The sequence below is a fragment of the Centroberyx gerrardi genome, chromosome 7 (genome assembly GCF_048128805.1).
Source record: "Centroberyx gerrardi isolate f3 chromosome 7, fCenGer3.hap1.cur.20231027, whole genome shotgun sequence".
NCBI lineage: Eukaryota > Metazoa > Chordata > Actinopteri > Beryciformes > Berycidae > Centroberyx > Centroberyx gerrardi.
The window spans coordinates 27,068,869-27,085,807 of NC_136003.1; the positions used below are offsets into that span (position 1 = coordinate 27,068,869).

General features: G+C 47.2%; 1 protein-coding gene across 1 annotated transcript in view; it reads right to left on the reverse strand.

The window, feature by feature from the left end:
- Window positions 1-16,939, reverse strand: part of cacng2a (calcium channel, voltage-dependent, gamma subunit 2a) — a 53,720-nt gene that overhangs the window by 12,163 nt on the left and 24,618 nt on the right. Inside the window, exon 2 of the mRNA XM_071907602.1 lies at window positions 7,330-7,413. Within this exon, the coding sequence (XP_071763703.1) occupies window positions 7,330-7,413 (84 nt within the window). The remainder of the gene's footprint in view (window positions 1-7,329; window positions 7,414-16,939) is intronic.

A 16,939-nucleotide genomic window follows, 5' to 3' on the forward strand; every position in this document is an offset into this window, starting at 1 on the left:
TCAACACACACACACACACACACACACACACACTCACGCAGCACACAGACGGGTCAGTGGAACACTTTGTGAAAGAATTCCCTCACACTGAAGTCACTTCACATGACAGGCCCGCTCAGACAATTAAAGTTCCCCCCGCAGACCGCATTTCAATTACTGTAATTACCCTCCACTCCACTGCTGATGTCCCCATAGATCAAGCCGGCCCGTCTGCGTGACAGCGCTGTGCCCTGCTCTCCACTAGCTGCCGCAGCTTCGCGTGGCCGGCGACACACACCAACACACACCAACACACACCAACACACACCAACACACTCATCCGCCTTAGCACAGGTATTACATAGATAGATATTTATTGGTCCTTTCGGAAATTTGACGTGTGCCGTACAGCAATTCAGACAAATAGACAACTAGAATGACAGCAACAACAACAACAGCACTACCGCCTGACCGCAACAACAGGACAACATATCATATCATATCATATCATATCATATCATATCATATCATATCATATCACACATCATTAGAGTGCTCTACATATTGTAAGGTGCAGGTTTAGTCATTTCTGTATCCAGGGTTCGACTGATATGGGTTTTTGAAGGCCTGATATTACTGATATTTTTGGACTGAAGCTGCAAATAGTCAAAAAATAAGACAAGGATTCAGACTTTCCCGCAGAATTGTATTCTTGTCAGGGTGGAAAAGCCTCTGAAGCAGCATTTAAACCGTCATGTTAATATTAAAACTCCACTGAAAGCTTATGAAATTCTGTTAGGTGTGTTAGCAGCTCCTTGGGGCGAGGCGAGGCGAGGCGGGTTTCACTGCAGGTTTTACAGACTGACAGACTGACCCCCCCTGAAGCTGTTGAGTAAAATCATATTCCTCACCTCCATCATATCAGCGGGGGACGACATTGACTGGCCGATATCTGATTTTTATTAAAAAGTCAACATGGTCTTGCCTGGTGTCCGGCTCCCATGAATCGCAGTCTTTAGCACTTTTTGAATTTGCATGACGATTCATAGCGGTCTGGTCAAGCCTATCCACGACTTCACTGAGGAAATTTCTCGTCCCAACCGATTTGTTGGTGTCAGTTATCAAAATCTTTGACCAATCACAGCAGCAAAGCAGATTGATGTAATCTGGAAATGCCTAAAATAGGATTGTGTCTGCTATGAATCGCCATGCAAATTCAGAAAGTGCTAAAGACTGTGATTCAGACGATACTGACTTTTTAATAAAAATCAGATATCGGCCAGTCAGTGTCGTCCCCCAGGAATATGAGGAATATGATTTTAATATTAACATGATGGTTTAAAAGCTGTTTCAGAGGCTTTTCCACCCTGACAACAATACAATTCTGGGGGAATCGCTTGGAATAGTAATACTGGTAAAAATGACTCAAGTTGAATAAACATATTATGAACAATCATCAACTATCTTCCATTGCTAATTCACTCTCATAACCTTTATCAACACAAAATCTAGACGAAATCTAGAAGAATGAATTTGTATGGTTGGTGCAATAAGGCAGATTTGGAAAAAAAGATGTTGTGATGTTGAGGCTCTTTTAATGTGAACTGGCAAATAAATACACCAAATTCCGTCTAAACGCTCCTGTTGTTGTTTTGACAGCTCACTGGGTATTAGCATTGGATTTTCTGTATTATAATAGCTGTGAATTGTAACTGTAATTTCAGTTTGCTGATAAGCTATTATTTTTGCCCTTTTAGACCTATAACATGGTTGAGTAGACAGAGATCATAACTTAGCTTGCACCCATACGCATGAAAGGCAAGCTCCACCCCTGCGGCAAACCAATCTATCAATCCAGCCTTGGTGTTATCATTGCGCTCCGTTACATCTGCACACAGACACACATCGCACCGCAGGCCGAGTCCAGCGCTGTATTTTTTAGCTTTGCCATAAAAGCGCTGGCCCGGTCACAGAGGGTAAAATCACGCACGTCTCTAGGACGCTTACAACTGTATCTGGTTACACTGCACAAGAAGCGTTTTGATCTTCCTCTACAGTGAAAAACCAAAGAGTAAATCAGCCAAAAAAAATCCTTTGTGCCTTTCTCAAATATGCACAGTGTCACTGGAATACAACCTTTGATTGTCTGTGACCTAGAAATAGGCACACGAAGCACAAAGCGCAGCTCCGTGCTGTTTCCCAGAGAGAATTCAACTATCCAGCTGTATATTATGTACAGCAGTTGTTTCCCCTATAGCTTTGTGCAGCAGTAGTGGCTGGGGGTCATTTGGTTTTGGTTGCACATGGGTCCAGTTTTGTTTCTAGCTTGCAATACCAAAACTTATTTTGATATTTATTAAAAAAAAAGCACCAACTTGTGAGCTCAGAATGACGAGGTTCTATCTGACCTTTTTGTCCTTTTAATCAAAATTTTGAGTTATCTACATATTCATGATCTTTGAATGTTACTTTATGCACTTTTTTGTAAAGAACCTTTTGGGGTCCGACATAAAAAAATAGAAAATACATAATAGTTTTGTCAAATCTTTGATGCTCAATATCTCTACCCAGATAGAACCTTATAATTCTGAGCTCACAAAATGTCAAAATTGTCCCTCTACTGGGAATTGTCTTGCTGTGGTAGCCAAGCATCGATGAATACCTGCAGGGGAAACGCTGGTGTTTATTGCTCCTGAGCCTGTAGCTGTATGGTGTGTGTCATGTAGAGAAACACACCTGAGAGGGCGACGCTCTCTTTTAATGACATCCTGGTCCCAGTCAAACACTGCGGCTCGTCCTGCAGACTCTAATCTCACTTTAATACGAGGACACATTCTGTCACCTCTGTGTTTTACAAGCTGCATCGCCTCTATATTCCCCGTTAATAAGATATAAAGTTAGAGTGCTAGCACTCACTCGGTCAACCAGGACAAAAATGATTGGCTTTTAATTTATTGGCCGTGTCTGTGTGCTGTGTGTTTTATGTATCAGTCGATGGATTCCTTATTTGTTGCCTAGGCTACCGCTGCAATTCAAGTCTCTCTCAATGGCATCTCGACCGACCGGGACACCTGCAAAGGAAAATACTGGGGCAGTGGATTTAAAACGTTCATAGATTAACGTCAACCTTGTCACCCGGTGCTAACAGGTTATGTCAAGCCCTCTGAGGTCATGTGATCACATTAAAGCCCTCTGGTGTTACGCTTCAGCTCCACGGCTCCACTCAGGCCATTTCAACCACATCCCCCGCCCCCCCCCCCCCTCTAACTTCAGATACAGGCTGGTACTGGAGACTCCATGCCGGGCGACAAACCAGCGATCTCACCCCCCTGCTCCGCCCCGCCCCCCGCTGCCCCACAAGCCCCCGCGTGTCCCTGCCCCAGACCCATTGATTTTATCGGGCGAGGCCAAAGCCCGTTCAGTACAGCGTCCAGTCTGCAGCCAGGCCCCAGGGTGACACAGACTGTGATCCTCCAACAGCGACAGGCCTGCGCTTCTGTCATCAATGTCAGTGGATACTCTCAGATCAACGCAGGCAAAACACCAGGATCAGAAATGAAGGAAAATGCCCTTCAAAGTTCAGAGAACGGCTGTGAAGTGGGGCAAAAAGTGCCCCCCGATAATTAGGAATACCCCTTTTTTTCATCTTTTTTCTGTTGAGGTGTGAAATGTTCACATGTGAATGCAGGTACTGTCCCCCGTGGGCCACCGTAGGAGATTCATGGGAGCCTGTGACCGGGCCATTCTTCCCAGTGTGTTGTGGGAAAGAAAATCAGAGCGGTTTTTGATCAGAAAACGACCGAGCACACAGCCTGAAGCAGGAGAAGATGTTGTCGCCACGCAGCCAGCGGTAGAAGAAAATGCCGACCCCACACAAACCACTGCATCAATAAAAAAATCAACAATGGAGATGGACTGGTTCGGGACAGAGAAGGGAAACGACGTCATCGAAATGCCCCTAAAAATCAGATCAAGAGGGCAAAAAAAATGCCCTGTGAAAAAAAAAAAAAGTTCATTTCTTACCCTGGCATACCCCCATGGGCGCCTGCACGCCTACACATACACACACACACACACACACACACACGCACACACACACACTGACACACGCACACTGACACACACCCATCTCTGTTACAGTGAATAGATGCGTTTCAGCTTCTAGTGTATTAGTAGCTTGCATAACTGGGCGTTTTCTTCCCCTCTCTCTCTCTCTCTCTCTCTCTCTCTCCTCTCTCAGCTGCTTAGCGCCCAGTAGAGCAGTGGATGATGGGAGCTCCGACACGGCATGATCTAAAAACCCACTGGCGCTTTTAGTGTGCCTCAGCTGGCTTATATAACCCTGTGTGGATCTGCGAACTGCCTTGCTATTGGGAGAAGCTGAGGACTCACGGCACAGACACACACACAGCCAAGCAGCTACTGATATGTGGCGTGTGTGTGTGTGTGTGTGTGTGTGCGCGTGTGCATAAGGACAGTGTATCAATGTCGGTTTGTGTGTGTGTGTGTGTGTGTGTGTGTGTGTGATGGGGCGGGGGTGCATTCGGTGCAGTATAGTCAGCTTTAGTGAAAACGCTTCCCCATTTTTTTTTTTTGCTCAGCAACCAAAGCGCCCAATATCTCCCGCTATGATGACATCACCGGTGTGTCCCCCCACCCCCAATTTTGGAGTGCGAGCTCCCCGGTGACGTCACTTCCGGCCCGGCTTTCACCTGGAGTGACATCATTTCTATTGCATAACTATCCCCCCCCTCTCCCTCTCTCTCTCCCCCTCTCCTCGGTGTGAGAGGCAGGCGGCTCTCCTCCGTCTCCAGCCAGCCGGAGGCGCCGTGAAACTCCTCATTATGGAAATACCAGGTGTGTGTGTGTGTGTGTGTCCGCTAAAACGAAAATGGATTCATGTGTAAATGCATTACCTGGTGTAACACTGAGGGCAGACGCTACAGATTACACAGATGACACCCGGCCTTATACTTCGTCCCCTACGACCTCCTCCATACTCTACAGTACTTACACACACACACAACCATGCAGGAAAAGCAACACGCAAGTATAAGAGACAGAGGCGCTTACTGCCCTGAATCAGCGTGGCTCACTTTCTCCATTACAATCTTCACATTAGGTACTGTACAACTCCTGACACAAAATATTACGGGTGTGAGGGGAAAGAGAGGCAGAGAGCGAGCGAGAGAGAGAGAGAATGATAGAGAGAGGCCTGACCTATATAGGAAGGAGGCTGAAATATTTATGGATGTGAGTGTCCTAATTGGCAAGCCACTGGGAGCACTGCGGCCTTCTCCTCCAATCACAGTCTGGGAAGAGGTTAACACGCTCGTGCCGCACGGGCCCGCGCACTCGTCGTACGGGCCGAGGGTCCGCGCGCCGCCCTCTGCCCCGCGACCCTGTCATCCCCAGCGAGAGAGACGCCGCGTCGAGAGCGATCTGCCTTCGCTAAGGCTCCGGCATCGTTAGAATCATTACCAGAGCTGTTATCATAACCGTTCTCTCTGGCACATACGGACGGGAACAACCGCTCAGAGCGCTAAGTCAAACAGCCTAATTGGCCGGGCTTAATCTCCAGCACTGGCACGCACTGCTCGGCGCTCTGAGAGGCCTCAATTACTGTCCGTCCTGATGGAGACGAGGAGATGGACACACTCTGACTTCTAGATTCAAACCACTGCAGGCTGCAGCGAGTGTGTGTGTGTGTGTGTGTGTGTGGGGGGTGGGGGGGTCACTACACCATGGGTCAAGAGGGACTTGAGACAATGGTGTGTTTATGAGGCATGACAGATCAGTTAATGCTAATGTGCCATGCTCTTAATCCAATATGCCAAAAAATATATATTTTATAATAATAAATGGCAGAATGAGTGTCTTGCACCAATGACCGCCGCTGGCAATAGTCCACTGTCAGCTGTAGACTACCAGTGATTTAAAGTTTCTGTATTACTGTAATTTAGCACAACTGTTATTATACATATGGTTATTATAATAGTTTGGTATTGGTACTGTTATTATAGCACTAAACTGCTATTATGTAAGGGATAATGTACAGCAAGCTGACAAAGGGTGAATCAAAACCCCGACATGAAGCGGAGGCTCCTGTACATGATCCTGCTTATTACACGGCTGCTTACCAAACACATTATCATCTGACACAAAACACTGATTTAAAATGATTTTAAAGTAATTTAAAAGCTTTTGCCAAAAACTAGTTAAGCAGTAGGCTACTGTCACCTACAAACATCTTTAGCTAGCATCCGCAGGCTACACTGTAACAGAACTGTAACCATAGAAACATCTTTAGCTAGCATCTGCAGGCTACACTGTAACAGAACTGTAACCATAGAAACATCTTTAGCTAGCATGCATGGCTACACTGTAACAGAACTGTAACCATAGAAAGGTAAACAAATCCAGCAAGACTGCTGTTCAGCCTCTAACCAGCAATCAAAAGTTTTCTGCTCTCTGAATAATCTGAGTAATATATAAGTAAAAATCTTCCAAGTTTCCACTCAGGGTTAGCTGAGTGTTTGTCTGCAGTAACAAAGGAGTAATGTCTTTTTGGCACAAGGTGTTGCTAGTAAATTTGATTAGAAATCATCAAAATGGACTGGACTTCTTGACTGTGGAGTGAATTCTGTCATTCAGAAATAACCTCAGCAAAGCCATTAAGAACTATATAATATAGTAATACAGCACTATTGCCTTTTTTTTAATTTTTTTACCAAACAGTTATTTTGACAGTTTGCCATTGATGCAGAATTAATGAAAACCATGCAAAAACAATGAAGTAGATATTATCTGGAGTTAGCGACACTCATACTACATCCTGAGCTCCGAGTCATTGTTGTGATTCTTAGGATTAGCAGGCGAGCTACTTTGACAACCATCTCTGTCTTGCTTGCACAGAGGAAAAGAGAGCAGAAATCAATGGGCTGTGTTTACAGGGTACACAGCCGACTGTAACACTGCACGTTATGTTACACACAGCCAAGCAGTAAAAACAGACGAGCTGCTTGGCAGGGCTCGGCCTGGCCAGGCGCTCGCTAAAAGCGGGCTACAGCTCAGAGACGGCAGTGACACGCGGGCCAACAGCGCTTACTGGCACCGCGCTCGAGTCTGAGAGGGAGGAAAGTGGGACAAAACCAAAACTCAAAATATTCTGAGTAAATGTCAAGTGAGCATGGGGGAGATTTGTCTAATGTGATTTTTCCTTAAGGTTATTTTCTACAAAATAGACTTTGACACACTAGAGCGGCAATAGATCACCAATTCAACGTCACACACACACCACAGCCGTCATGTGTTTTGTCTATGTGGTAATCGGGGAAAGAAGCTACTCACGTAAGAAGTACTCAGAGGGGTCCGCTTCGTAATCCGTGTCTTCAGGAAAGTGGTCTATCTGTTTACACATCCCTTTGAAGTTTCCTGTTGGGGAGAAAACAGAAACAGAGTTCACAGAAGCTCAGAGAAGAGGCTGCAGAAGACGGAAACAGACGATATCAGGTGAACTTCTCCAAGTTCTCCAACCCTGATCACAGGTATTGACAGACCTTCCTAACCCAGTCACACTCATGCAGGCCAAGTTCAATATCGTCCAGTCAGTGTCGTCCACCCTCAATATGATGGATATAATGCAGTTTGATTACATATTTATTGTAGTATTGGTTATATTGGAAGGTAGGTATGTATTGGAAGCCCTTGACCTGAATTGATTCTGATGCAATATTTTGATTGGATTCCATACACACATGAATATGTTTTATTATCCTGGGTTTCAATGGAGAGTTTTGGTGTCCCATGGTCTAAATGCTGTTTCAGAGGCTTTCCTACCCTGCTTAGAATAAATTGAGGAACACTAAATACAGTTTTTGAATTTTTTTTTTTCGGTCAAACAGTCAAACGGTCAAATTCAAAGATATTGAATATTGAAAAAGTGGCTATTGGCAGTTTCAAAACATCAGCATTTGCCTTCAGCCCCACATGACAGGCAGTGATGCGAGCGCTGGCCTGGTTATGTTGCTCATACAGACCAGAGGAAGCTCTTCAGAAAGGCCTGAGCACCAGGCTTCTTCAGCAGCAGGTGGCGGCTTGTAAACAAGAGCGGCGCAGCTGGTGAGACCTGGAGCCGCTCCAACTGCTGTGCGATGGGAACCTCATCTCTTAATGCTCATTCATTTGGCTGACACCTTGCTGTCCGACCACTCTGTCCGTCCAGGAAGCAGCCTGCTGGCTTCTCTCTCCTCTGCCTCTCATCCCTCCCACGTCCTCCTGTCTCCTCTCCTCTAGCCGTGGACCCTCAAAGGAGTTTTGGCGTTGATGAGGTCACTGAAGGTCACATGGCGGGGGAGGCGCCCCCATAAGGCGGCCATTACGGCGGCCGGCTGCCGCAACGAGGAGGCAGATGCCTGGGCGTGTGATTGGACCAGATTAGCGTTTCATTAACTTCTTCATCTCGTCTCCCTCCAGTGTCCCTCTAATTAGGTGAACAGGTGTTTGTTACCGTGGCGCCAGGTGTTGCCGGGGGGGGTCTTGGCAGCGAGGCATGATGGGAACGGTGGGGTGCGGTCATTACTTTGTGAACGGATCGCATGCAACGGAGAGAGAGAGGGACCCCCCGGTGATGACCAGTCAGACATTAGAGAGAGTGTCATCTGAAGAAAGAGCGATCAAAGAGTCGTGGATCGGCTCTCCCTCCTGTGCACAGTGTTTGTGTCGGGGCTTCCTGCCGGCTGGCAGCAGACTCGGCTCAGGATAGCTGTATTTAGAGGGGGAAAATCTTTGTTTTGATTGTCTCAATGTCATTGAGTTTAGAGCCAGAGAATTGGATGGCAAACAGGAGGGTTTTTTCAGCAGTGGAGGTGGGCGAGTGTGGGAACCTCAGCATGAAATACCCACTAATCCTTGGTGGACAGAGTCCAATGTGCTGACTGACTGACTGTGTGTGTGTGCGTGTGTGTGTGTACGTGTGTGTGTGTGTGTGTGTGTGTGTGTCCACTCCTTCCTCTCACCTTCTCAGTTCTGGCCCATAATCAAAAAACACTTATTGATTTCCATCAACAAGCTCTGTGGCAATTAAGGAAAGGGAGAGGGAGGGAGAGACAGAGAGAAGCAGGGAGAAAGAGAACGTAATGGGAAAGAAAGAGAGATAAATATAGGACGGGCAGGGAACAGAGAGAGATTTTGAAGGACAGAGGGAGAAGATGGAGTGGGAGGTGGAATACATCAAGTTTGAGTGTCACAGTTTAGGCCCCGGTAATTGCTGAGCCATGAAAAAGCCCTCCAAAGTTCAATGGACCTGCACAGTTTTGAACTCGATGCTTTTGATATACGACATAAAGTTCCTCTTTCAGCGGCAGACTGAAGGTCAGAGTTGGGCTTGTTCCAATCAGCTGGACGTTGGAAAGTGCTCTCCCCCCACCCTTAACTACCATGGCAGCGAAAAGCTCAAGGCGCCTAATCCTCAGCTTGCTTCAGTGGAGACGCCCGACCAGCCGGCGGCACCAGACTGCAGCGCTCCGGCTTTCAGATGTGAGCCGGTGCATAGATAGGTGCAGCTACTCCCCCAGGTTGCTGCTGGAAATAACAGCGTGTTCTTCGTCAACTTGCCCGGTTAAATAAACTTTAAATAAGAGGCGTTTAGAGGGTGGGGAGAGCGCACTTGTGCCTTTCACTTGGAGCATAATTTCACTGAAAGATGACTTGTGTTTACATATGACTACATAGCGCGCTCCCAGCGGAGATGTCTGAACAAACTAGCAGCAGCAGCAGCCCACAGAGCGCCGTGTGTGTGTCTTAACAGCGTTACCGTGTGGGTGTAGATTTGGTTTGCAGCTGGCCCGTCCCGTCCGCAGTTGTGCGATTTGTAATAGCAGCTGTGGAGAGCGGCCTATTGGGGGAACCACTTCAATTAGCGCGCTGAAAGATTTATGTGACACTTAACCGCTCCAAACGGTCCTTTTCTTGTAAGACATGTAAACTCAGCAGGCTGGTAAATGTTTTATAATGGCATTTTCATTTCTGAGACCTCCCCACGAGAGTGTGAGCGCGGGGCGGCGGGACGGAGAGACCCGCCTGGACATTAAGAGCCTCGGCAGGGGGAGACACTGCTGGATGGAGAGGTGCTGCCTGAGGCTCAGGTGTGTGCTGGGTCGCAACACCTAGAAACACCTGTATTCACTGAGCAAGTGCAAGAGGCTGGCTCTGTTTTTAAAGTCACAAGGAAACAGCATTTCGATGGTGCCTCGCTTCCGTAATTCGACATATTATTCCCGGTTGAAACAGGATGTTGGGGCGGGACATAACGCGGGGAGGGACTGTTCAAAAGTGTTCAAAAGTGTTAAAAACTGCTTTGTGCATCATCTTGACACAAATTCTGAATTCTTCAAAATGAATGAATTCCAGCCACCGGGACACAACCATGGAAACAGGGTTTTTGAGGGTGAACAAACAAAAATACGCCGCTATACCATGATGCTGCTCATGTCACGCTGAAAGTTGTAAAGTTGCAGATGGGAAGCAGGGGGGGGCGGGGTCATGTACGCCCACCTGTATGCTTTCCAGGAACGAAAACTAATAGGATTTTAATATAAAAATACAAGAAAGTAAAAGTTTTGTACATTTTGAGGCATAAATAGGTGTCCGTTATGAGAGGGAGAATTAGCTAACAAGGTGAAAAAGTCATTTTGCATTTCACTGTGACTTTAAGGGCAGTAAGTCAAGTCAAGTTTATTTGTGTAAACCTTAATCACAGTTACAGTCTCACAGGGCTTCACACGCCCACGCTTTAACAGAGCAAAAGAAAAAAATGACAACCCCCCCCCCCCCCCCTCTCCTCCAACCTTCGAGTAGGTAGCAGTCTCAGGTTGCCATCCAGCCGGTAACTGTAGCCCACTCAGCCTGACTGAACGGTATAAATCAAGCGCTAATCATGTGCAGAGCTGCTATCATTAAAAGACGGAGCAGTGTTATCCGGGATTCCCCTGCTGGGATTGACCCATCACTGAGCGCCCCCCGGCCTCTTTTTGGGGAGGTGGGGGGGGGGGGGGGGGTGTTAATCTCCAGACTTACTCAATCACCACAGTCACCGCCGGCCACCATGCCCCCCTACAGTGGGAATGAGCTATGGGTTCACCTCACGCCCCCTGCGTCCCCTCCTGTCCTCCGCAGCCATAAAGCACTTCATTACCACCGAGCCCAGCGAGACGGAGAACCACTCAACAGCGGAGTGGGATGGAGTGGAGGGGTTGTTGTGGCAAAGAGAGGGGGGGGGGGGGGGTAGATTTATAGTTGCCCAACTCAGGGAGGCTCCGGGTCTTACGGGCGGTCTATTAGGGCTAGACATTTGCGAGAAAAAACCCTCCGAAACTTGTGAGAAAAAACTCTGATTCTCTCTCTAATTCTGAGATTTTTTTTTTCTTATAAATTTCTGACTTTAATCTCAGAATTTCAGAGTTTTTTCTCATAATATTACCTCCCCTCCCCCCAGCTGTGATTAAAAAAAAAAAAAAAATCACCTACAATGGCCCTAATACTCTTCCGTAGGGACTGAGGTTTATCTGGTCAGCGGCGAGCCACATTACCACAAGGAGAATCTATTCCTGGGCCTCTGACGTCATCGTGTTGTTCGTTATTCTTGTTTTTTTAGAGAGAGCGCTCCGCACTGTGAAGCTTCCCAGGCTGATGTTCACACACACGGGGGCTACGGCGGTTCTGGACCGGCTCCAGCCCAGGCAACGCTTTGCGTAATGTGAAAGCACTCCGAGGTTTCGGGTGTTGACCGGTTAAAAGAGGTCTATCGTGCTGCTGAGAGGATTTTTCCCCATGCTATTGATACCGCAAACACAACCCCTGCCTCCTGGTCATCGCTACAAGATAGGAAGAGAGGAAAAAAAAAAACACCTTCATTGTCTTTCTATCCCTCTTTCCTCAAGCAGCAAGAGGATTTTGTGGCCGGGGCTGCTGAGGATTTTCTGCAGGTTTTGAGGCTGCTGTTGCTCTCTCACACCGACTACAGCCCCTCTCTCTCTCCTTGACTCCCGCTCTATTATTCTCCTCTTCACTGCACCCCACACACACACACACACACACACACACACACACACTCTTCTCTCTCACTGCCCAGTTGATGGAAGAGGCCATGCAACGAACCTAGGAGCTGCCAGGTAGGTCCAACAGAGGCAGACTGACTGAAGCATAATCATTTTTTAGAGTTTTATTTAATTGCAATGTTTGATTTCCAGCACATTTTTCTTTTTTTTTTTACAAAATTTCTATTCACACACATCCAGAGATTACTGAGGGATTATTGGAGATAATTGGGAGCGTTCAATTGCCATCCCCCCCCTTAAGACTTTTTCTCTAACTCATTTGAAATCTGCTATTATTGCCCCTGTTAGGCATCGTTATTGTCACTGTCGTGTCACACTCTTACTGTGCCTCAGATGTTTCTGTATGCATAACCTAGCATCACAAGCACATTCAAGGGTCCAGGGCAAACCTTCCTCCTCTTTCCCCACACTGCAAAAAAATCTCCATCTTAACAAGTCATTTAATCAAAACAAGTGAAAAAATTTGCCAATGGGGTTCGATAATTTCATTTGTTTCCAAAGCAAATCAACTTGTTTCCAGAATTTTGTAGAATCTAGTGTCATTTTCTTGATAGTAATGCATTGATCTGCCTTTTTTTTTTACTTTCTAGAAAATTCCTGAAACAAGTGAAACTGTATTGGAAACAAGTGGAGTTATTTTTCTCTTGGTTTAAGAAAATTAAGATTTGAAGGTTGAATATGAGAATAAGTGACCTGCTAACATGGACGTTTCCTGCAGTGCATTATATTTGCATTGGCTATCATCAGATTGTACCTGCATTCAAATCTTCTCTGCAGAGAGGAAAAGAGCAGGAAGGAAGCAAGGAGAACCGGTCAATCCATACCGGCTGCCCAAGGAGACAGACATCCGGGTCGGACCTGCCCACACACTAAACCCTCCAGCGGTAATCAAACACAATCACAGTTGCCACAGCTCTACAGACAGAGACAAAGGTTTGATGAGACACAAACACGGAGGAGGTGTATGATGGGAGGGGGGAGGGGGAGGGGGGTCAGAAGGACTCTCGACTGAGTAGGAGGTGCTGTTTAAGAGAGAGAGAGATAAAGAGAGTGAGAGAGAGAGAGAGAGAGAGTAAGCGTGGCTTCGCACCGGATTCAAGCCCGAGAGTGCCCACTTCTGATGTGCCGGTGGGCGGCGTTCTCAAAAAACTTTCCAGGCAGCCACCGAGTGCGTCAGCATCCAGAACAACTCCCCCCCCCCCCTCCCCCTCTCCCCCTCTCCCCCTCCCTCCCTCCCTCCTCCTCCCCCTCCTCCCACCTCCCTCCTCGGTCCCTACGGCAGCCGTTGCCATGTGGACATCAGAACCGTTCGCTTCGGTTGCCATGGATATAGTTATCTGGGTCCCTGCGAGGGGGAAGATCACATGGCCGGAGCCGGTGAGGTGTCTTTAACCCCTGGACACACAGCGGCGGCTTCAGTGACACGGCGCTCGCATTAGTCAGACGCTACAGTAGCAGCACAGCAGCCCAGGAGCTAGCAGGGAGTCCCACATAGCAACCTGCAAACATAGTCAGGTATGTGTGTGTCCTTTTGGGTCAAATACACTACCAGTCAAAAGTTTGGACACACCTGATTGAATGCACTATGTTTTTCATCATCTTAAAGCCATTTTGATATGCTTAAATGCTTGAAATTAGTTTCTAAGACAAATATAAATAGTGAAGTTAATGCCTATGTATGAATTTCTTTCCAGAGCCTTTGCCTTTCCATCAAGGCAAAGGGTGGCTACTTTAAAGAATCTAAAATATAAGATAGTTTTGATTTGTTTAACACTTTTTTGGTCACTGCATAATTCCACTTGTGTTATTTCATAGTTTTGATGTCTTTACTATTATTCTAACATGTGGAAAATAGTAAAAATAAAGAAACATGCGTGTGTCCAAACTTTTGACTGGTAGAAACGTGGAGGGGGGATCATACCACTGAACACCAGAGGAAAGACATATATCACACACATAGGTCATTTAACCGCACTAGTGAACACAAATGGTCTCCCTTGGTCTGATGTGTATGTATGTATGTGTGTGTGTGGGTGTGTGTGTGTGTATCCCTCGCGGATGAAAAGGTAATGGGTTCACGCATGTTACACACTGACATCTTCTCCCTCCTAATGAACAGCAGCCCGAGCAGCGGGGACAAGAGCCCTAATCGCCTTATTCATCTTCATAATCACACCTTATTCGTCCTTATAATCACTATATTCATCTTGATAATGACCCCGCTAAGGCAGGGAGGCCCATGCATGCCGTCTCTCTCGCTCTCTCTCTCTCTCTCTCTCTCTCTCTGTCTCATACACACACATATAAAGCACAGATGTACTAAGGCATCTCAGGGTGTGAAAACATGCCTTTTTCCATGTCAGTGCTAGAGCAATACAGGTATATGTGTGTGTGTGTGTGCGTGCGAGAGCTTATTCGGGCGAATGTAGCCGCGTCATATCTGTAAATGTAAATGCAGAGTGAAAGAGAACGCCAGGGAGCGAGAAGAACGCAATATTAGCATTTTTCCATATAAAGATGCATCTTCCGGGCCCCGGTGAAGCTGGCAGGTAACGCAGCAGCTCTAGCTGTAGGTGATGTGGGAGGCAGACTAATGGAGGCAGCGAGGTGCCGTCAGGTTCGGCTCGTTGGAGGATGACTGACAGATGTTGGACAGTCATTTGACCTCCCGCGGCTCGGCTCCGAAACGCGAGTCCAACAAAAGCCGCTCCTCTCTGCCCTCGGCTGTGGGACGCCCGCTGTTTCTGATGTGAAACGCGCCGCTCGCCACATCTACATCTCTCTCTCTCTCTCTCAGCTGGCCGTGAGCTGAGAGGCGGAGAGCGGGCACGGCGGCCTGTGGCAGCGCTGCGCGGGTCTGTTTATTCCTGACGATTGTGTGTTTGACGGAAGTAAAATCCGGGAAGGGAGGCAGAGATCTCCTGTGATCCGCTACCAAAGGAGCCGGGATCCTGCGGGGAGGCCAGACCCTCTCCATCATATTCGTTTCCCCCCACTGCTTCTTTGACTCCTCTCTTCTCAGCTTCCTGACACTCAACCCGCTCTTTATTTATAGTCTCTTTGTTTTCCTACGTTTGCTCCCCTGCTCTGTTTCTCCGTTTCCCACCTCTCAAAAAGTTCTCCCACCTATGCTTTCGATTCTTTTCGCAACAGCTCTCCTTCACCCCTGCTTCTGCACGGTATCAAGTACCTGCTGTAATATTACGAAGAAAGACGAGACGAGCAACACCTCCTGCGCGCTGGCAGAGGGCTTCGGGGAAGTCAGAGGGAGTGGGAGGGATTTCTCCTGCCTGCGGACCGGCGATGTGACCCGAGCCGAGACGCGTGGACACGCCGGCAGAGGCGAGGTCACGGGGCAGGGCAGGGACTGCGAGGAAGGGGAGGGATGAGATTTCACAGATCCAGGAACAGGGAGCCGGTGAGTCACCGGTGTCTAAGTGGAGTGCGTCACTGCCTTCTGGTCAGACGAGGCAAAAGCCATCCAATTCTCAGAAGAGTCCCTCAGCGCCCACAGAGGAAAGGCATTCCCAGAACACAAGTCCAAGTAAACACCTCTCACTAATAACAGCAACCGCAACAACAGCTCACCTACACCAAACACAATCAAGTAATCAGCGCTGCAGGGGAACACTTGTTTGCATCTATTTGCGATCCTTTGCTCTGAGCCTTTATATTTATTAGCCCACGGCCTAATAGGATAACAGCCGGATGTGCGATCAGCCTCATGGTCTATGGACACGATAAAATTAAGTATCAGTATGGCATTCATTCTCCATAGTGACGATGTAATTCTTACAACGACCAACCAAGAAAAGAAAGTCAATAGAACAAGGCGAATGGAGCGAGATGGATGCAGTTTTGCTTCAGGTGGCACAGACATTCACTCCAGTTGAAATCTTGAGTCAGAAAATCCCCTGATACAGTAAAGAGAAAGCCAATCAGCTTTAAGGGGGACAAGGAAGACTGGCCAAGTGTTTGTTTCCCCTGTCTAGAACTGAAAAGTACAAGTAAAGTAGTAACTAGTATAAATGCTCACTGGTTTGTGATCAATAACACTGACCAATGAGAACAGGTGCTGCTGCCAAGCCTGGTGTGAAAGGATTCAAATGCAAATCCTGTGTGAGCGTACAGTTACATGTTCATATTGAAGGTTTGGTATGGCGACACACTACACCACTGAACAGACTGGACATCAACCACTAGATATTTTTCGACAGTAGAGGCGCACACACTTGACGACAAGTTGGATTTTGGGAACACACACTTAATGACGAGCTGAACACCGGGTGCACACACTACCCGTGTCCTAATGCCACACAAACCCCCCAAATGTGGAGAAAACACAAGCTCTTGGCTCTACAACATGACAACAAAATAAACATGGAGGTGGAACAACTTGGACTGGTCAGTTGACTCACTGGACCAGTTCACACTACAGGAGCACGTCAAGACTCATTCAAGTTCTAATACTCAAATATGTTTGAAATAATCAGATCAGGAGGCAAGAGATTAGGTCCTGAACCCTAACACTCTACAAAATCATCTGTACGACCGGCCAAAACTAGCACCAACCCGGTCTGATCTTGAAAATCAGTCATGACGGCCAAATCGTGGCAATAATCAGAATAAAAGTCTTGTAGTGTGTCCTCTGCCTTAGTCATTTCCAGACCTGAGTAGAATGGCGGAGCTGGCAGAATAATTAAATATCGAACAACTACAATAATGTTCATCCCAGGTGAGAATAAACTTTTTTGGGGGTTACTCCTCATTCATTTCTCACCTCCAACACATTTAGGAGAGAGAGTTGAAGAACTGAGAGAGAGAGAGAGAGAGAGAGAGAGAGA